The sequence below is a fragment of the Lepisma saccharinum genome, chromosome 13 (genome assembly GCF_977018435.1).
Source record: "Lepisma saccharinum chromosome 13, izLepSacc3.1, whole genome shotgun sequence".
NCBI classification, from domain to species: Eukaryota; Metazoa; Arthropoda; class Insecta; order Zygentoma; family Lepismatidae; genus Lepisma; species Lepisma saccharinum.
The window spans coordinates 78,492,857-78,515,860 of NC_139241.1; the positions used below are offsets into that span (position 1 = coordinate 78,492,857).

At 38.3% G+C, this 23,004-nt stretch overlaps 1 protein-coding gene across 5 annotated transcripts in view; it reads left to right on the forward strand.

The window, feature by feature from the left end:
- LOC145997448 (protein FAM13A) overlaps positions 1-23,004 on the forward strand; it is a 167,036-nt gene that overhangs the window by 136,092 nt on the left and 7,940 nt on the right. For 4 of the 5 annotated variants that reach the window (XM_083134507.1, XM_083134512.1, XM_083134509.1 and 1 more), the window contains 7 exons: positions 13,936-14,094; positions 15,071-15,221; positions 16,449-16,697; positions 17,367-17,552; positions 18,758-18,910; positions 20,007-20,185; positions 22,326-22,465. In XM_083134507.1, the coding sequence (XP_082990633.1) occupies positions 13,936-14,094; positions 15,071-15,221; positions 16,449-16,697; positions 17,367-17,552; positions 18,758-18,910; positions 20,007-20,185; positions 22,326-22,465 (1,217 nt within the window). The remainder of the gene's footprint in view (positions 1-13,935; positions 14,095-15,070; positions 15,222-16,448; positions 16,698-17,366; positions 17,553-18,757; positions 18,911-20,006; positions 20,186-22,325; positions 22,466-23,004) is intronic. The other variant, XM_083134511.1, reaches the window with a different exon arrangement.

Below are 23,004 nucleotides of genomic sequence, written 5' to 3' on the forward strand. Positions count from 1 at the left end.
TTCCGGGGGGAGGGGCGGCAGAATCGAACTTGGGGCCTAACTTGGAGGGGGTGGGGGAGCAGAATCGAAAATGTTTCCTTCCCATAATGAGAGCGTCCAACATTATTTGCTAAATAACTTATATTTTCGAAATCCCTGATTTGATTACTGATTTGTTCCTCACGTTCCAAGAGGAACAAATATACTCTTAACTTGCAAATCTGTTTTTTGAAAGGGGGGGGGGGCAGCAAGTTAACCATTTTTCCGCCTATGCTCTGGTAAGTGAAAGGTTAATAACAACTGGTATAGAGTATCTTGTAGGCAGGTAGGTGAGAGTTTTATTCAAGCACGGAGTTGGTGAATCAGTTCTTACAACGCGTGTAGCCTATAGACTTGCGGACTTTGGTTACAAATTTAGTGCACTTTTATCTAATCTTTTACATCCTTTTACTTTACACTAAGGGTATTTTCGTGCGTACTTGGAACTTTTGACTCCCTTTTTTAACCGTAGGACGCTTCTTATCTTGTTTTTACGAAACATGGGAACTCCCAGGTGCGCCAGAAGTTAAAGGTTTATTAACGTAAAAAGAGTGTTGTGAATGAAGAAGGGAAAGGTGCGAACAGAACTGTGACGTCAAAGGTAGATTGAACTCGCTGCGTCACAATAATGTTTGAACTGCTGAACACATCCTAACAGGACTCTGTCTCGTCATCGCTGACGTCAATTGGTAGGTGTTACATTCCTAGCCTCGGGGAACAAAGAAATGCGTCGAATGTCGCTTTCAATATGTTTGATGGCGTTTGTTTACATCCTCGTGTCTGAAAGTTGTGCCCTTAGAAGACTTCCGCAGTGGGTGTCAATGAACCTTCTGATGCAAGTACAATCAGAGGATGCCGCCTCGGTGCTAGTGATGTGGCATAGGCAGTCATGCGCGTCTACGCATAGACAATGTGTAATACATGCAGAGAGCCCTTCAAGTGGAAATCGTTAGGTTGGGGATGGATGTTTGCTAGCTGTGGATGTCCCCACTTCAAACACTGATACGTTTCAGTTGTTGAAGAAGTCCGAGAAGTACTTTGAGCTTATTATTATTATTATTATTAACGTAGGTTGGATGCGTTCACAAATTTGCACAAAGTAATAGTTCTGGGGTATCTTTCTTCTCAGTTATGGGATCAGTCCCTGTGTTTTGGAGGTTCCAGAATTCAACGGTAGCACCATAATTAGTGCCAGACTAAGTCCATGAAATAATAATAATAGTTGTATTTTGTCAATTTCAATACATACAGGGTCATTCAAAGTTCGACCTAGATTTAACCTCAAACTGTTGAAATTATGATACTCTGATATGACGCTCTATTTTCATGACATCATGTAGTCTTGTTCGTTAAATATTCTGACGGGTCCACCTGTAAAATTTTACCTTAAACCAGAATGATATTAAAATATAACTGGCTGTAAAGGCAGTACGACTGCAATATGTACGAATTATCATAACACACAAAATAGGACTAAATTTGCCACTTTGATAAAGATTTAAAATATAATGTAGAATGTTTAATTGAGAGAAAGAGAAAGAACTATTTTCCTTGCACCTTATAGGACAAAGTGCTGAGCTAAAATGTGTTTTCTTAAAAATAACTTGCATCTTTTCGAAAGTTGTTTTTAAGAAAATGCCAGTTGAGGTGGAGTGGCAGAACCACATATATTTTCTGACAAATACATGGCACGACTTATGTGCAATATGCGAAAGTATGAATGAAAAACGCTTCCCACAGCGACTTCTGACGGCTAGAGAAATTGGCAACCTTCTCACCATAAACCAAATCCATCACTTGCTTTTCCCATCAATGTTGCCAGAACATTCCTGAAGATATCGAAATTCCACGACCCCCGTTGAGCATCTCATAAATCGCTACGGTGGCGCCGCCATACGTCGGTAGTGAATGTGCATATTCCAGCAAGCGGTGCACTCGTTGACGAATATTTTGGAACCGATTCAATCCGTGGGCCTTTACACCCACAGACAGGCATCTGGCAGTATTTTAGTCCATGATTCGTCGTTCGCCAGTTTGCCCCATCTACTAAACACATTCTTTCTCTCCTACGTTCTTACTGGTTGGCAAACCCTTGTGTCAATCTTCCAAACATGCAATTTTCTTTTTAAGGGCAGAGAACTCTTTTTGCATTTTTCCAACTTATTTTTAAGATCGATTCGAAAATATCTCGTCTATGATGTAACCAGAATCCGCATTTTGAAACAAAAAATATTCTATATTTAAAATCGTGCAAATAAAAAAAGGTGACAAATTATTATTTATGCTCTAACAGGGTTACAGGTTTGAAATGAACTTTTAAAAAATATATTTGTTACGTGAACATTAGTTATAAAGCGTGAGTATTTTTAGATGATAGGAACATTTAACTAATGTGTATAAAACCTAATAATGCGTATTTTAAACGTTTGAAGCAAGTTTTAACAATTGCCAATTTATATTTGATGTTTTTAGTAAATATAATGAAATACAATCATAGTTGTGAAAACGCACGTTGAAATATGCAAGACAGCCGTTTTCATTCCAAGATATGAGATTGTAAAAAAAAATTACAAGGTTTGTGATTAGAAATTGTTTTAACGACCCCCTAAATGCTGTTTTAGTGACCCATATTTTATAATTTTAGGATTGTATTTTACAGATTTTAAAATTTTCCAGTTGCTTGGCCATGCTTTACTGTTTTTTTTTTTTCATTTCTTCTCATACTAACCCAGCTGAGTCGTTATGCTACACCCAATTCCTTCCATTAGCTTTAAATGACAGAAATAATTTTGTTTTCCCTATTTCCATGAACTCCGGATGACAAATATTCCGTTTGAGAAATGTGCAAATTTTATTTTTTCGCGCAATTTATGCATTTCCAGTCCTCTTTCATTGTTTCTAGGAAATCATAATAAACTGTAAAGCGGAACTGCAGCGATTAGGGGGGGGGGAAATGTTTCATATTTCATGTCGTCACAAATAAATTTGTGCTAATTTTGATTTCCTACGACTTGCTACTATGGTTAAATTTTATGAAACACTTTGATCGGTTACTGAATAAACAAATTAACAATCGGGCAATGCTCCGCCAACTAAAATTATGCATTAGGAGGAAGTACACATAAATCCTAGACTAGATTGCGACCTTGGTTTGCGGAAGTACTAGCGTTTCAGGGTCTCAACACAGGGAGATTTGAGTTCAAGAGCAAAGGGTGTTGTTCGGACTTGCATTTCCTCGCTTTTCCTCGTGAAGTCATTTGACCTTGTTCTGGAAGCTTCCCCCTCGGGCGCGCCAACACCAACACCTTGACTGTGTTTTCTGATATCGACGGGGCCCCGTTATTCACAGAATCGGTCTGCTAACAAAAATTGCATCACGCTGTTCGTGAATGACGCAAGGTCGCATTCGCGTATAAAACTTAGCGAGTTCTTCCACCGATCTGCCCTTCCCCCTTCCTGCTTCTGCTTTGTCATCGTTATCATGCCCAAACTTGTTCGTGGGAAAGCCTGAGGAATGCTCCCCTGCTATGACGTCACGTCACTCTTCACCAATGGATTAGGATTAGGAAACGTTTCGGTGGCGTAGTATGAAATAGCTTGTGTAGGTTAGTGGAATTACAGTAGTGAATGAACGTTGACAAGGAAAGGTTCTAGTTATTGATTATTGGTGAGTGGTTATAGTTTCTATTTAGAGACGAATTTGTAGTTTGTAGCTATTTTGTAGATTGTTACCTATATATGACAGTGTAACAGTTTGCAACAGGTCGAAGCTTGCCCAAGTCATTGGCATTTCAACCAACGCGCTACGACGCCAGTGATCCCGTATTCGAATCCCGTCCTGGGTATGGGTGAATGTTTCATTATCATTTCATCATATCATCACTCATCCCCATCTTCACGAAAAGCGAAACAAAATGAAACAAAAACAATCATTCCGTTCGTTATCCTCAACGTTGCCAGGCAGAGCAGTCATGTGTAAATACAAAATACATTTATACATTAATAAGTTAATTGACACCGGTTGTAAATCATACAGCATACTGCTCATGTGTAAGACCGTTAAGAATGCGGTACATTCGTTCCGGAAATTTCAGTGTTCTGAAACCCTTTCACTGTTCTAAACGTAAAGTTTTTGTTTAACAAAAACAACATTCGTATCCTAGATTTATTTGTGGTGGAACTGTTTTTCTTTTCGGAGTTTACATCAAGGTTTACCAATATTCAAATGCGTGTTGCGAAGAATTAACATCGGGAATTCGAACAGTTTACCCTCATCAGCAGACGTCACCACAAACAAATGAAGAACGCCCGCAGTTTATTCCTGGAAAAATAAACTAAATTACTGATCAATAAAACTGCACTGCATTTGTTTCCAAATATTGTGCAATATGTGGTAAAGTAACTTTCCTGTTGTGACGCCATCACGTCAGGGACCATAAAAAACCCAGCAAAGTTGTAAAAATGAAATTCACGTGTGTTTTCAACATCTCCAATGCAAAGCAAGTCTGATTTAAGTTTTTCACTACATTCCACTTGAGCTACTCATTACGAGAGAAAGATAAAAATACAAAATCACTGACCTTGAAATTCAGGTAAGCATGAAAAATAAAGAATTGCTGCAGGAAGAATCAATTAGTACTATATTTTTCCAGTGAACTGGTTGTTCATGGATTATTTGCGTGTTTCCTGTAATCATTGGCCTAATGGTTGAGGTCGGACCATGGAAAGAGTACAGTATATTCAGATCCTAGCGGCAACCTTGATCAGTGTAGTTTTTTTGTCGCCTTTTGCCTCTGGAGGTTAATCACGACAGTGATATTGAAAGGTGAAATAGTAAATAGAATATGATCAAATATTTTATCGATGCTTCTCCAGATTTTCAAACTCTGATGCAAATACCTTATTTATGGTTCAGTGGCGTACGCAGGATTTTCGAGGGTGACTAGTAGTAGTAGTGCCGGAGCGTAGTGCTCACCACATCGACTCCAGTTATGGCCGAGATCGAGAATCGTGAGGAGCTATATACCTTGAGAAATCCTATCGGTTATTCCACAGTGGCAGCTATGCATGCATGAAGCTTGCGCGGAAGGGTCGATATAATGCCATACCATTCAGCGTAGCCCCTATATTAAAATCGTGGGCTGTGCAGCAAAATAAATTTCATAAGTCACTGGTTTTGTTTACATTTACTTCGTTCTTGCAGTGCTTGGAGAATAGTGAATGTTAGCGTAACGCGTCAACTGTCCACAGATCTCAGTGTGAACGGACCCTAACTCGCGTGACTAGACACTTCGTCATGTCTTCGGATGCTCACATACATCAACAAGCTACAAGCTTGATAAGTTGGCTTATCCCTTCCAAAAATCATGACGTGCCACTGCACATCATGTATTTCACAAAACGAAGATTGATGGTTTATTAAATGATAAGCAAGAAATTATACTTAAATGTAATCACCCACAGCAAGCAAAAGTTATCATTACAGAAGTATTCATAACTTCTTAATATACACTTAGCGATAAGCGATCCATCAATATTGTTCTGTGAGCACTAAGCATGAACTCGTGTTTCTGCTTTCAACCTGACGTGACCTTGTAAATTGCCCTGAGAAAGAACGCTCCTTGTCTATGCTCTTGTCAATCCATTCGAAAGAATAAAGAAAGCAAATCGCAGATGACGTTGTTCAAATAAATATGGCCTACCGATTCGTTTATACCGGCGAGTATTGCTGACTTTTAACTCGCGTGGTTTTTCGCATTAGCTGTCCCATCGCCAGCCTGGTAAACATGGAGGGATCAAGAGTAAGTTTACTCTCGTACAGGCCATTGTTGCCAGTTATTATCCCACTCCCCAACGTTGTAAGAACGTGAGACAAAAGACTGCCAATATTATGGGTGGTAACTTCGAGTTAAAACAGTTTAAAAAAAACAAGGTTTTATGTGCACTTTAAATGCCTCAACGAATAATACTTCATGTGTGAAAATCCATACATATTTAAGTGAAAATCGGAATTTCTGTCTTGTCTCCAAGTCAGAAATTAATAAAGTATTAGTTGTAAATACTTAAAAAATATCAGCTGCAAGTGAAACGTGTGAATTGAAACGATAATGCTGCGTGCAGTGTGCATTATACAATGTATTTTATGTATTCGAATACCCAAAGGTATCAGATAAATTTATCTGGTAATATTAATTTAGGCCTATTCGACCTTACGTCATCACACGTTTGCTTCAATATTAGTGGATAAGAGAAAAATGCTTGTGGAAACTTGGCCAGTTGCAGGGTATTGCTCAATCATGCCTTGGTAACACTGATTCAGACAACCATTTTGTAGTTTTCACTTAAACAACGATGCTTCTGTGTTTGCAGAGGTTAAATTTAGCCCTGGCATCGGCTAGAGCCTGTGTGTTTGTGAGATAGAATTGTAGTACAAAAGAGCATGATGCAAGAAAGCGTTGAGGTATGTCTCGCGCGATCATCAGCACCGGGGCGGCTTAAATTCCAATCTTCTTACTTTCTTAGAATTTCTGGCTTGGAGTGCATACTCCTACACGTACTCTTATTTAAGAAAGTAGCCAAGCTACACGTGTTTACAGTAACGAACTCGGCTTCGCCAGATTTGGATTGCTTGAGTTTGAATTTATCTTACAGTTTTTTACCTTGTAGATTACGTTTTGTTCATTCTGATTGAGGGATCACTGCACGATTAGTGTTGAGCAGTCATGAAATATTCTACAGACAAGTAAGGATTGTATAATTTGTGCTCTAATCACATCTTGTGCGTTGTTCTTCCATGTCTGATATACGGTGTGTTCCAAAATAGCATTTACAATCTTTTAACGTTAACAACAGAAGCACTAATAACGGCATGTATCAACTTTTTTTTGGTGTCACATGCGTTAAAGTTAACGATGCGTTAAAGTTAACGATGTTCAAAATGACATCCATTGGCTACAATACATCGTCTGCCACTCTCAACAGATTGACAAACAGCAGATATTGTTTTCACGGGAAGGGAAGCACAGGCAGTCTCAAAAATGTGTTGTCATCCTGTGTCCGTCGCTTTGTGGCGTCGAGAGATAAATTGTTCACCTCTTTCATTTTGTGTACAGTAATGCCTACACGCGCTCACACACACTCAGCGTCGACATTGCAGCTTGAAATTCAATAAGTCCAGTCAAGTCGTCTTTAATAGTTTCTCTGTTAACGTTCAAAGAATATGAACATTATTTTGGGACACTCTGTACAAATGCATTTTTCACATCACTGAGAATGTTTCTGTACCATCACTCTTTCTGATTTCTGACATTCTACTGTGTTTAATATATAAAGAAGATAATCAGAATGAACTGAACCTGCGATTAAAAAAGGAAACCACTCGGATTTGAAATTTAAGACTGACCACTTCAATTCGAAACCAGAGATTCTAGTTTCAACGCCCTAATTCTTGATAACATCAGAAGTTGGACTGTTAATACTGCATAACCTATGATCATAATGATGCCGTTATATATTGATAGTCATTTTTAAAAAGGGGGGTCGCTGATGGACACGCGCCTTTCTGAGGGCGTAACCCACCCAGCCATCCCTTCCTTTTGCGTTGCCAGTGATTTCACCATCATCGAGACTTGTTATGAACTCGAACATCTCTTTCTATAAACCGATACTTCACTTCATTTTAGAAGGTAACGATTTTTAAATCTCCAAAATCGATTTAATGTACTCGATGGCCTATTTTTATCAAAGAGCCCGGAAATTGAATGAAGACAGGATATGAGTCTGCCGCTTTCCATCAATGGTAATATTGACGAAAGACGATTAAAGAAAAAGTGTCACTACGAAATTTTCTCTCTAGATTTGAGCAGAGTGGCAGTGTTACTGTGAATTTGAGTGGTAAAACGTCCACTAGATAGAAAACTGAAGCACACATTTTCAATATAATGTTTAAAAAAATACTATGCAAGAAGGAAAGCACTTTCTTGAACTACTTTTTCTCCAAAAGTATGCATCATGAATACTTACCTAATCATGATAGCAATCTTTCACGCAAAAGGCAAATATCAAATTTGTTGCAAGCGTCGTTCTTAAAATGTAGATGTGAAATTTTGAATTTACTATTTACATGCTGAAACTAGAAATGAGTACCTAGTAAACCAAGCTGAAAGTGCTAATTTTCTTTAATTTCATCATATTTTAAATTACATTTTTTACCTTGAATAACAGTGGTACCCTCTGGTGGTCGACGCCACGTAGCTCTTTCACCAGTTTCATCTATTATTTTGCGGCCTCCCCGATGGTGCAGTGGTAGCGTCGTCGCCTTGTAATCAATGGGTCCCGGGTTCGATTCCCGGTGGAGGCACATAGTGGTTCGAATCCCACTTTAGGTCCAGTCCCGATTAGCCTTACTGTGCATAAAGTGGACTTAAAACATCCAATCAATCCAAAAAATATATTATTTTGCCGGCCCCTGTGGCGGAGTGGTTAGCACATCGCGCTACGACGGTAGGGGTCCCGGGTTCGAATCCTGGCCTGGGCATGGATGTTTCTGAGTGTCCATTCATCAATTTCATCATATCATCCCTCATTCCCATCTTCGCAAATTAGCCAAAAGTGGCACAAAAAGCGAAGTAAAATAAAGCAATTCAAAATTAAAAAAATCATGTATTATTTGCTTAATTTGAATTTTTTAATTAACAGAATATTCAAAATACAGTATTAGCCATTTATTATTGGAACGTATTAACAACCAAAAATAACAAAGTAAACGTTGTAAAATATGGCAGGCGTCTAATTTCTGGGTTGTAATAATTCCATTGACAGTAAATGGTGTTATAACAACCCAGAAGTGTCCGTGACTGTACATGTGGAAATTTTTTCGACAGTGCCTATGCATAGATCGGCTCGGATCAGTGGGAATCTCTGGAGGTAAAGGTGGACGAAGCGTAGTGCTAACCCCACCATCCTCACTCTTGCCGCGGCAAAGAATGATGCATCATTACCTGACAGAGATTCGAACATTGTTTCTTTCGTTCTTTATTAAACAGTCGTAAAACATGAAGAACTCTCTCTCGTTTCGAGTATATGCACGCGTTCTTTACATTGGAACCCTTTGCAACGCTATAAGGAGACATACACACCGGCCGCATGCATCGCTGTTTACAGTCTCTGCCATGAGACTTTGCTAAAGGAGCCGAAGGTTGGCGGTGAGTAAGCCAAGACGTTATTGGATTGTGGCCACGCTAAGCTCCGCCCTCTCGGATGATAAGAATTAACTCCATGATCGATATCACACCTCCCGCCAGCTAGAGCTTACGTGATCGCTCGCATGGATCCGCTTTCGTCATAGTACGCGTCTGTCCGCTGAGGAGCTCAGTTGTGCAGGAAACGGCAGACGTTAAAGGTCAACAGTGTTTATACCGAGCAGAGAAAGTGTGTATACATACAGTGCGTTGACGCAAGCCGGCGCCGTGAGATTAAGTGTTTTGCAGTCTTGGTGCAAGTTTGTGATTTGTGAACTTGACTTACACATTACCCACAACATCAATACACAATAATAATGGTCTGTCGCTGGACTCGGTAAGTAAATTTGTATTAGAATCTTTGCACTAGTAAAGCGAAAGTACTTCGAGGTCTCTACTTACCATGCGCTTGCGATGAGTGATTCTATTGATGAAGAAAAACTCGCAAAGAACACCCTTACACGGGGCGAGGATAGAACCCGGGAACTTTGTAATTGAGATCGGAAGTCGACCACTTAAATTCTCTCGGCATCTTTTGCCACCCTGCCAATAAAGGGGTTCCGGGTTCGAATCCCAGTGGTTCGGAGTACAGGTTTTTAAACTTTTGGTTCTATCGCTATTACCCTGCCATTGTCTTAAAATGAGTTGGTTCTATCGCTATTACCCTGCCATTGTCTTAAAATGAGTTTGCAAAGCACTTTCTGCCCCCCCCCTTTCCAAATTTACGTAGAAGGACACATTTTGTGTATATTTGCATATATAAAGTATTGTTTATGCCGGTCTTGCCCCCCCCCGTCCCAAATTTGTATGAAGTTGCCGCCTCTGAACAGCACACTTGTGAACCAAGTGTGAATCAGATGTGACATGTTTCACGGATGTCAACCTAAAAGTATATATTTCACTCAGAGCTATAATTTCATTTGTCATTGTAATTTATGTTTAATATTATAAGGGCAATGCAGAAACGTAACTTCAAACTGAAGGAATGTTTATTGAAGGGGGGGGGGGCATTATTTCGGGAAATATGCCTACTGTATCCGTCCGCGGAATAAATCCTGTGGGCATCCCGTGTAGTATAGTATACACATAATGACACTCCCACTTCTCTTCTTTTATAAGTGAAAGAAGCTATTTCTGATGGTTACAAGAGTAACGCGAACATGGCCACAAGGCAATCTCTTAAGTTGTAAACTGTATGCACACTAGTGTGTTTGTGACTTGTAAGCAATCGCGACGATGTGATGATAAGATTAAATTTATGAACGGACACTACAAAGTAACATGACTAGGCCGGGACTCGAACCATCGGCGGCAAGACAGTGAGTCGAGGTCATTGAGGCGCCTCATTCCGGCAAACTGGTACGAAGTCTAGGGTTGAGCAAGATATTGTGTCATTGCGCTTTGAATGAACACGCTGTTGTAAATTCTGGAGAGAAAAAAGTAGTTTTGTTTAGAATTGAAGAGCGTTCGGAATCTTCGTTGATTACGATGCATACCATCGCCTACCACATGCTTGTGGAATGCGACGAATTGCCCACGTGGCGCGTTTGTGTACAGAAGATAGTTGTCTGCAACTCGTATCGACCTTTCCAGATGTTCTGTCCTGCTGAAGATAATTAATTTAGGAAACCACGTTCAAGGGCGAAGCAATTCAGGTAATTTCTTGTTACACGAAGAAGATATAATTGTGAACTATGTCGCAATGTTTAAAGAAACTAAAGTTTTCATTAAACCAAGGCTTTCTGAACTTGCGTATTCGCTTTTTCGCTAGCCAGGCGGTTGTATCGTAATTCTACACGGAGCTTTTAGTGGATATGAACCGAAATGACCTTGGCGCTAGCAGCGGCATCGCATAGTTATCTGCTGTCAGGCTCTGCAGTTAAAGTACTTTTTTAGCAACAAGAAAAATGTGTGTGGCGCTTAATAGAACTCGCTGTTCTTTTTTGCTCATACGCATGAGCATTTTGGCAGAATGTAAATAAATGTTCACCTTATGTGAAGCTGAGTTTAACAAATTCTAGTGGTGGCAGAGAAAGAAGACATCAAATCATTCCAGATTCAAGTTGACTATCAACTAGTAGTAATCAACCCCTTGTCTAGGCAGGAAAAGTAACCGCTCCAAGAGCACCGTTGCACATTATGTTGCAATATACCTGTATATACAACTAGAATTCTTGACGGAACGCAACATATTCTTTGAAATCATGAATTGTGATTTAACATTTTAGTTAACCGCCTAATAATAGAGTTAGGCCGGATTCGATTCCACGACTGGGACAATTTCCACTTTGAACTGCACATGGATTTACCAAAAGTGCCTTGCAATTTTGAGTATAAGTGGGTTTAAAACAGTGGCGCAGTAAGACTTATTCATGTATAAAATGAAACAGGCAAAACTGAACCCCACATAGTAGTAGCTTATTTACAAAATGTGGTGGTGGTGATCAATGAACATGCAGTCCTTTGCGAACGTACAGTGTGTTGTTTTAAGGAATGAAACTACGTTAGGTCGAAGCGGGCATTGCCCTCTGCATATTGAAGTCATTATTTCAATTCATTATCATCACACTGTGTAATGCAGACCAAATGGAAATGGCGATGGACAATTCGTCTGTTTCTTTTGCTGTTGGGTGTACGTGCGCAGGCAATTTTTTCCATCTTGTACAGTTAGTTGTAATACACTGAGAAATTCATCCTCAGGGTTTTTACCTACCCTTTTTTCGTCTTTAGATGACGGCTGCTGATCAGGGATAAGCCACCGCCCGAAATAAAATGCTGACTACGGTCCTGCCTGAGAATAATTGCTAACGATAGTTTACGTTAACGAAATATTACTAAATATGTACAAACCTATGAGCATAGATGAATACCATGATATTATTAATGCTTTTTATTATTTAGCTTTGTACGATTATCACTTGTGCCGATAGTAAATCGACTTACGAAGTGTGCCCGATCGATCCTTTTCTGCCAGAGAAAAGCAACGTGTGTTTGTGTGTGTTAAGGATGGCGATCTGCTAATTCCACAAATAGTATGTAATTTAGAGCAAAATTCATCCATATTCTTATATTTTGTGATTATGCAGGTGTTTTTGTAAAGCAGATGTCTAAATGCAGATTAAAGAATCATGCAAGGTTCTTATCGGATGATAAAATATTAGTATAGGTAAATTTTATGTAGGTTTACTCTTAATGCACATATGTGTGTAAAAAGGGTAGAAAGGTGAAGAATTTAGATGTCCAACATTTAAGATAAAGGAAAGATAAGCGATATTTTTAAGTGCAAGAACAACATCATTTGGTATCTTCGAGTGGTTGAACAAGTATAATTGTTAGATAAGGGCCTCCAGATTAACAATACAAATATAAGGGTTTGATATGTTCAGTTATCGTAGTGTGTTGTTAGCAAAGAGGGTATACAACGTTTTTAGTAATTTTCCAGTTGGAAGACACCAGTTACGTTGTTACAAATTCTTGCCAATTGAAACAAAGTTACTGAGCTTGGAATAGTGGTTTATTTGGAGTCCGGTCTATTAAGGAAGGAGAAGGGGTTAGATTTATTTTGCTACATAATGCTATTAGGTGTTGGTGTCATGAAGCTGAAATGTATGAGAAATATAGTGCGAGTTACACTTCAGTGGGAGGGAACGTTTGAATCAACTTAGCCATTGTAGATTTTGAGGTGTTGGCCCACAATTTAGTGTCTGTTCTTCCTTAGAATGTATCTTGAGAATAGTCCTGCATAATGCATCCATTTTGCGTTTTACATTTTCAGCATGATCGATAATCTACTGTCAAAATGACAGATGTTTAATGGAAGATAATTTTTTTAAAAATTGATTGCTGATCTAGATTTGTGAGGTAGACATGGTTTATTAATAACCCGAACGAATCTGACTCAGTTTATTTCTTTCGCAAGTTTACAAGATGTCAAATAGTCATCCTGATATCTGCAATCATGCTGACTTACTGTGATGTATCACATAATGAAGGCATGTTGTTTTTAAATGTTGAGAAGATAACGTTAGAATCTTGTTGGATTGTCTGTTAGTAGATTATATTTTATATCTGCCATCATATGACGACACACGATTGACACGTGATGAAGTAAGAAATTGTCAGAATAGTTCACGGTGTATACAAGACCTGTCTTGTAAGTGTGAGAAGGTGTCTGGTCTACATGAACTTGTGGTCACATTTATAATTTAGAATTACAAGAAAGTAAGTAGGCAAATTGTCCATCCCTATTTGCAACCTACAATTATTCTACATCTTGTTTTGTTTTAAGCAATTAAATTCTCTGCTATCCCTTACCATATGAATGAGAAAGTGCTGTGCATTTTTTTTTTATTTTACACAAATAATTTGTACTATAGTTTATATTTGGCCGCACAGTAAATTATATATTTGTATATCAGAACACAAACTTATCTATACTTGAATTTTCAGTATGTTGGGCCAACATAAAAACCATGTTGGCCCAACGTAAAAAAAACATGTTGGACTAACGTTGGAACCATGTCCAAAATTACAGTATGTTCTTTCATTTGGCCAACCAACAACCTTTGGTTACCTGGGGCTAGAGTTTGAATGCTGATCCATAATTGCCCATTTTAACAGCTGTTCATTATCAATAAATGGTTCATTTGTCATTAATCTTGTGTTTTAATTTTATCAGTAGGGTGGCTGACCATACCATTCAGGCAGCAGTGGCCGAGCACCTATTTGGGGAGATTCAATCCGATGCTCTGCCCCCAGCAACAGCAGAAGTGATACAACGAAAGAGGAAAGAACGCCACGAGAGTACCTCACAGTCCCAGGAGAGAAAGGTCATAAGGTAAGTCTGCAGGCAGTGTCACCAATAACAGTGCAGAGGAACTTTCAAATGTACAGAATTCTTTCGTCTAGAATATCTGCCATCAATAAGTTGGTATTTAAAAAAATGGAATTTATCTTCATTTCCAAATCCTGTCAAGTCCAAGAAACATTGTATGGAAAGATGCCACCCGATGTCAAGAGCATTAATTCCGGATTCCTTGGCACTGACACTGCTACACTACAGCCACATTACTGAAACCGGCAACAAATAAACTTGGTTAATTTTCCAACATTTTGGCATCACTTTCACATCTCTACATTGCATATAGCGGATATGAATAAAGTTTGTAATCAGGGAAAGACTTCTGGGACACCCAGTATATGGGAAAGTGTAAAATCCGAGAACATAGAATCAGGACTACATTATACGATTATTGTCCATGTTTTTAATTTGTATTTTTCACATAGAGTGGACTCTTTTTTAATTTGAACTCCAAGGGGGGACAAAAAGTTTGAATTACCGAGTAATTCAAATTATCCATGTTGGAGTCAGAGAGTCCACATTATTTGTAAACACTGCTTTGCTTCAGCAATCATTTTATGTGTAAAAATGGAAGCAAATTTTAAGATGGTATATTTTTAGCTGCAGTCTGTGCTTATGTATTTTCCACTTTGCATGAAGTTGAAGTACCTAAATAGTGTATGGAAAGTCAAATTTGTTGAGACATATTTTGTGTTAACTAACTCAACAAATTTTGTGCTGTCAAAAATTAAGTTTACAAAAATGTTTCTTTAGTAGAAAATTGTAACGGGTATTTCTTAGTTTCAACATAATGGAAATGAAGTAATTGTGCAAAATATATATTATTTACATTGTACGTAACAATCCATGCTAGCCCATAGCCTAGTTTATTCGTCGGTTATATTATACAAACTACATGTCTGCTATTAAAAATCATACATACCCAATATGCATTACTATCTTTCTCTTGTAGGTCAAATTCTGAAGAACGCCCTTTGGAAGAAGGCATGGTGAGCTCAAAAGACAACATGAGGCGTGTTAGCAGCCACGAGGATATGACTACAAAGGCTAAGAACAGCACTTTTCTTCAGGAGATTCATGATCCAGCATTGGGCCATGGCATTGTAAGTAATTGCTGTGTGTGTTGAAGTAATAAAAGCGTATCTTGTAGATAAGTGCTTTTCCTCTGAGACGTCTATTTACATTGAATCCTAGATATTTTCAGTTTTGACACATCCTTTTGGCAAAGGAGAATTTGTTATATATGCAGATGACATACGCTAAGAGGCTTTTTCATGCATTAGAATTCTGTATTGTTTAAACACTAAACCTCCCTGTGTATTCCACCATATTATAAAGTCACATAAGTGGTTCAAAGTATGGCTTCACACATTCTTGATGTTAGTCATATTTGGGATAATGTTAACTACACCATGCTCGGAGATAATGTTAACTACACCATGCTCTGATGGCTAGAGTTATCCCCAGGTACAGACCAAAGTTGAAGATTGTTTCAAGTTCACTTATCCTCAGATAGATTAATTCATCATGTGAGAACCAGAGGGATGTTGCTCCCAATTTATCATATTTCGTAACGAACCTAAAAATGGATTATAACTTAAAATTTTAAAACGCAATGAATAATAAAATTCTAGGCAAAGGTATAGTCGTAAAAAATATGATCCGTGAAAGATACAACAGGTTCGGAAACCTGAGAATTTGGTTTACTTTCTGCTTTTAAAGTGACATTTGGAACTTTCTCGACTTTTGCTGTTGACTGATTCACAAATAAATCTTTAACTTTTACAATTGACAGGACACAGGGTGAAATAGTCACTTCACTTTCCATTTTACAACTGTTCTGAACAAAACTTGGACCCTTGCTTACGGCAAACTCCTGAACTCTATCTTTAACAGATACAATATTTTTCGGCAAATTTAAAATGTCGTCTTTGGTGACTAAAATATTTCGGGATACATCCTGAACTCCTTTTTGTGTACAGGATTGAATAATAACGGACGGAGGAAGGGGTGGGGGAATTGGCGGGTGACTCGTTACGATTTACAGGAGAGGAAATAATGTATTCGTAGGAATATGCCTGACTCTTAAAAAGAGTCAGCTAATTGGAGATACGCGACTCCATCTTACTGCTACGGATTAGAAGTGGAGATATGTCAATCTGATTCCAAATATATCTTTTTTGATGAGTTTATTTAAACAAAACTGAAAACTGCATTTTTGCAGTTACATTTGTCTGGTTCTCATGTAATGATTTTGTGTATCATAGTTCGCAAATACATGCCAGTAATTTTTGATGCAAAGTTTCTAACAAATTTGTATTCCTTTTTAGCGTTGCAACAACAGGCCCTTACACGAACACAATCCTCCTAGCCGACCTCCAAGTTCGCTGGGATCGTCTTCAGAAGAATTGAGCTTTTTAACAGACGTAGATGACGAACACGAGAGGAGAAGGAGCTCAGAGAGGTTCGCTAGTTTCCCCCACCCAGGGGCCACAAGGGGCAGAAGGTCGCAGGGTCGTAGACGGAGGACCCACCATTCAAATCGCAATGAAGACCAGGATGAAAGTGGATCGTCAAAGGTTAGCATTGGTTTTTGTAAACACCTGTGTATCAGGTGCTTTTGTCTTCATGTGTATTGTGTTGTAAAACCGCGAAGGAAATGTGCATCACACACACAATATTATTTTATTTTGCTTTGTGTGTTATGTAATAAACTTTACACAATGAAGCCAGCTATTGGTGCCTGGTGTTCCTCGTGCATTCCCTTCTGCCAGGAAGTTATTTTAGCTTGCTTTCGGATGGAACAGAGCCGTCTAATCCATGGGCATTTGCTGCAAGGGCTGGACCCTCAAATCTGCTGTGTCTGTAATGTTACATAAAGGGATATTCTGAAGGGGGCAACATTTTTAATTCATTCATTTTAATTCTATACACCAGATAATGTAGTAATGTAACAAGAATTAATTCCACTGGCTACTTTAAAAAAATGCTGTCTGTCATTGTGATATAATTTTGTCGGTTCTACCTTTTGTTGCTGACATTTCATTTCATTGTGAGTAAAGTACAACAAAATGTCAAGTATATTAAAGAATTTCAGTCATTGAAGAAAAACTTCATTGATACTAATTATATGCTGTATTATTTGGAAAAGTCGCTAATAAGTCTACTTATGTGTTTTGATCACCATAGTTTATATTATTTCATTTCATACAAGATTAAATCTTACAATTCCTCTTCTTTCGATAAAGGAGAATGAAGACAGTGATCAGGCAAGCAGCCGAAGTCACCACCAGCATCATCATCATCACCATCATCATTCAGAGAATCCTTCAGTGTTGGTTCACAGCAGCAGTTTCGGGAGCTCAACATCAGACGATGACTCCAGTCAAGAAGTGGACCCGAAATCACATTCGTTTCTCCAGCTACATCCACAGGTAGGCATTATCATAGTGTGTGCATATTCCACCTTTGAAATCAAATTTCGTAACAGGATTTTTGTGTTGTTTTCATGCATTTCAGGAAAGTTTTATTTAAACGCGCTGTAACTTGAATACAAATGTGTCGGTTTCCACAAAAATAAAACAATGTTTCTGATTTTGGCCAGCCTTTTGGAATGTAGCAATGTAGGGGAGACTGGGGCATAGCGATCCCCTGGGGCAAGGTAATCCCTCGGGAAAAATGCACTTTACGGTGCTGCTTCCAAGCGGGAGACATGTCAACCGCAAGCGGCCATCGTGAGTGTGTTGTAGCCATGAGTGGAACGTGGGCTGTGAACAACAAGTGGTGATAAAAAAAAAATGTTTTTTGGCATGTATGAACTAAGGTAAGGAGTTTACAATATTGTGTATTGTTAATTGCGTTATTGACCGAGTCTGCTGGATGAAGCTTGTTGTGAGAGAGCAAAAGATGAATGCTATACATATATGAATACTTTTGTTCTCGGAGGGTTCTTTGACACTGAGAATGGCCGCTGATATTCAACAGTGGTGTGGGGCAAAGCAATCCCTGAAAAGGAAAGGATGGATAAAGTGCAATGGATGCAAACAATGGACACACGAAAAATGTGCTGCTGTGGAGGAAGATGAAAGTGCTTAATACTTGTGACTTTTGCCTTGAAAATTAGGCTAAGTACACTTTTAAATTACCAACTTGTATTTTGTTAAAACAGATTTTTCTTTGTTTTTATTTTTTTCATATGAACCTGTTTTATATTTTATTCTCTGAATGACACTTGTTTTCTTCAATGTGTTTGTAAGTTACTTACTTTTAATACATTTACTTTTTATTAATAAAATTAATTAATTCTATAATTATTATCGTGTTTGATAATAACATTATGAAAAGGGATCACTTTTCCCCGAACCTGGGACATTTTGCATTACCTTACTTTTGGCCAAATTACTTCTTAAATACACAATGAAATAAACTTCAAACATATATCAATATAAAAACAAATGTTGTGGTATCAACTGTGTTAAGTTTAAATGTATTCATCACCATACAGTGGGTCAAAGCTTACGGCGATCACGCTGCCCCGGTCCCCCTACAAACTTTTATGAAGTAACATGTTATAGTACTTTTATGCAACTTTGGTTATGCAGTACCAATTTCATTTATTCAGTAATTATTCGTATTGTAGGTCGAAAGAGAGGACAGGTCTCCATCCCCGAGCCCCTCGACACCGAGGAAATTCTTCATGCCTCCTCTAGATCTGACGACTCTCCATCAGCAAGTCGACTGCAACGAGCCTCTCACGAGCCAAGGCAACTGGGGATACACACATCGCGTGCACGTAAGTACACTCTCGACCGTAGCAGTGAAAGTTTTGCTGGTGTATCTTTCGCAGATCATATTCGAATATTTTGTTTTTCAACCAGATTACTTTTGGACCACCTTTGTTTGCCCGGCAGCATGAGCCTCGGAAGAAAAATAAAAATTTTGGACGACTTCTGCCAAACCCCATTTCGACCGGGAAGGAGTGAGAAGAGAGATCTTTGGTAAGAATTTTTCGGAATGAGATTTTCGTATAATGGTGTGTGAATCGTTGGACCCTTACTTAAGGCAGGCAGTATTGGGAAATCAGTAGAGCTACTAGTTCGCAAATGAGAAGAGGGTGATATTCTTCCTGTAGGCATGTTGCTGGGAGATACAAGGGCAAAAATGAATTGAATATGCAAATAGAAAGAAAAATAGTATTTTAAGTGAAGAAATGGAACAAACACAAGGAAATTTATTATTTTACAACAGTTTTTCTAGTATTTTTGTATTGCTGGCATCGTAGAATTATTCCTCTTGTAGTTACACAATACTTGATGTAGCATTTTGGGAGAACACATGCTCTCTTCAGCAGACATGATTAATTTGATTTATTAACTTAATCAAACTACGAATAAATGTCTTGATGAAGGAAATGTGTGTTCTCCCGTGTATCTGTACATGTAGTTGCTAAACCTTTTTAGTACTCTCACACATCACGTCCTTTTCTCACTTTTATAAGGAGAATGAAATGTAACATCATTTATAATAAATAATGGAAAACAATTATACAATTAAGTACTAGACAGAAGCTAGAAGCTTTCAAATACAAATAATAAATGTTCAAAAACCGTGAGATAAATAATAAATGTTCAAAAACTGTGAGATTGTTACGTTGAAATGTACATGTATTAACATTTAGTCACTACTTGTACATCTTTATCGTTACTATGCACAAGCATTAAGTTCCGAGAACAGTTAAAAACTTTTGTTTACTAGTGATCAGCAAGCGAGGTGTTAAACTTGAATCTTTTGATTTTTATTTTGCTCCACAAGATTATTTGATAGTGCATTTCAACAACTCAGACTACTAAGTACTGGAAACTTAGTTCTTTTATTTCGTGTACTTGCAGGAGGAAGGCCATGTGATGTTGTCTCCAAGGAACTCCATGATTCTCACCAGAAGGACTTACTTGGATCCTAACGTTCCCCCGAGCCCACCTTTGGAGCACGATGTTCAACATTTGAAAAGGATCGGCACGGAACCCGTTAACACGTCGAGGATTAAGCACATTACCAAGCAGATAAATAGGTATGTATGAAACATGGTGATGTAAGCTAATAACCGCAATCTTCATATATGAGAGAATGTATAAAATGGGTCTTTGCGAGGGGGCAGGGGGTGCAACTGCCTTCCCTGAGAGCCTGCTTTGCCTCCCCTGTGAAAATACAGAACACATTCCTGCCTGGAATTCTCACTAATCTTTATAATTATATCATGTGTTACACTAGCAACATAACAAAGACACTAAATTGATTTTGTGATTTATTAGAGTGTATGGAATTCCGTATAATGTTGTATGAGGATTTGGGGAGGGGGGAGGGGGGAAATTCCTTTTCAGTACCTAGAACAGTAGTGGCATTTTGAGTAGTCTTGTATTACAGGTGCCTAATGTGTTTGGATGTTTTCTTGGATGTGTTGCTATGAACTTGGAACAGCTTAAATTTTTGTTTCCCAAGCCTACCGTTTGGTAATAGGGATCCATGTGGTAGAGAGAGGAAGTGGATATTTGATTTTTGTCACTTAGCATTGCTTTTCCGCCACTTCTAAGCTAATCTCAACAATGAATGATGACGTGAAATTGATGAAGAGACACTCATAAACATTGCCGCCTCCAGCTTCCCCCCGATCTTGGATGGAAATACATTCTAGGGGAAGCAAACATTGAAGTAAGAAAACAAGGCTAGCCGAATCTAAGAATAACAGGAGAATTGGATACTTATGATGGAATTAGTTTTTACGTGTTCCTTGCATTTGTCTTCCAGATGGCCAATTGCACTTGCAAGGGGCACAGAGGGGCAATTGCCCTCCCCTCGATTAAAAAATTTATGCAGATAAAAATACTTTGTAAAATTTTCTTCCTCACTTTGCTCGCAATATCTGCTATTCTTATGGTCCAAGTTCATCGCCATAGCTATGCGGCGGCGGGAGTCTGCCCTGGAAGCAAACAATCTATATGAAGAAAAAAAATGTTGGAGAATGCCATGGCGCCCCGTAAAATTATTTGTGCCCTAATAAATCAATTTCTCTCTATGAAACTTAATATGAAATATTAATGATGACACTGTAATCCAAGAAGTCATTGATCAATCAAGGGATTCCTATTTGTTTGTCAGCTGTCAAAACATGTATTTCAACTATAATATAATACAATTCACACAATATTTTGCAAGATGGTCAACGTAACCAGTAGGCAAACATTGTCTGTATTGATGCAAGAGTCTCCCCTTTGAAGGAAATAGAGTCCGTGGTGGACTAAGGGACCCATGTTTTAATGTTTTCGCAAGTACAAAAAAATGTATTACAAATTTTTACACAATTCATCAAAGTGTAGATAATATGTAACCATTATTATTAAGTTGGATTCTCGTTAGATTCCTTTGTGCGTAAAAATCTTGCATACTGGAAACTAGAGGGAATCATTATGAAGCATGATTTATAAAGGGCTCCCTTAATCAGTTCTGCAGAGAGGCCCAAAGCTGTTGGTGCATATTAATCGTCTATTAACATTATCGACCTGCAAATATCAAGTAGATACAGTCCCTATTAGCGTATTTATGTTAAACTTTATATTGTTTGGCAATCTGGAAAGGTCATTATCGAAATATTACTATTTGATGTTGCTCGAATTTTTTTTTAGTTTGTTGCAGTTTCAAGATATCATCCCTTTTCTGTTACTTATCTATTTTGAAGGAGGTCCAAGTACCTGTGTGTACCCTGCTATATATGCCAATGCGACACAATATATTAAAAATTTGCCCCCCTACAAAGAATTCCTGGCTACGGGCCTGAAAGGGGCCCATGCTGTGCTCACGAGTTAAGGTTCGGCTAGACCTCCGACCTATACCAGGCAGCTTTTTTCGAATTTTCATCTTTTAAAAAACGGCTGATGTCGAAAATTTGAAATATTACAAATCCTTAGAATCACTTCTAGAGCGTTCACTTGAATATTCGTGTGGTTTGCTAATGACCAGATATTATTAGTAGTTCAATAGACTTTCATAGCCCCAAAACTATTGAGAACATGTAGGCAACAGTAACAGATTTTGTGTGGTTTTCCCCTTTTATTCTACTACTAGATATGTTACGGTATTGATTGGAGTGTATAATGTACGCATGATTTACCTATTGTCTTCCTATTGATTTACCTATTGTTTTTCTGTGTGAATAGCTTGAAGAGAAAGATAAAGCACTATGAAGAGGACTTCGAGAAACAGTTTGGCTACCGACCCTCGCATTCAGACAAAATGGGATGCAGAGAAATCAAGAAGATGACAAGCGAATTAAGCAAACTGAGGAAGGAGTTGAAACGTAAGCTTATTTTTTTGTTTTTCTATTTCTGTTGGTCACATGTATATTGTGTTTTGCATATGATTTTTTTGTGCAGTTGTGTGGTCAGTTGGGTACATATTGCCTACATTCTGGAATGCTAGTGCTTCCAATCAAGATTGTAAGTCACTAAAATGTCACTTTTCCAAGTGGCCCATAACCTCTCTGTATCGAAACCCGTCAAGTGCTGAATGACGATCTCTATGAATTCCAAACCATTAAAGAATTTGTATATTTACCTGTATGTAATGAGTTGCCAACCTTAAGTAGTAAAATATGTTGGTGGAAAAGGCTTCATAATGTTTTCCTGCTGCCTGCTCCACACCAGCGAGTCGACCTATGCCATTACCTTGCCCCTTAAAGGTGTATGTGCCTACAAGGTAACTAGATTTAATAGTTTCCTAACAAGTGCGAGCAGTTCAGCAAAACTCACGGGAATAAAGTGACCTTCCCCGAAACAACAGTTGTAGCAAGGGTTATCAACTATTGTACTATTATGTAACACCTTAAATCATCAAATG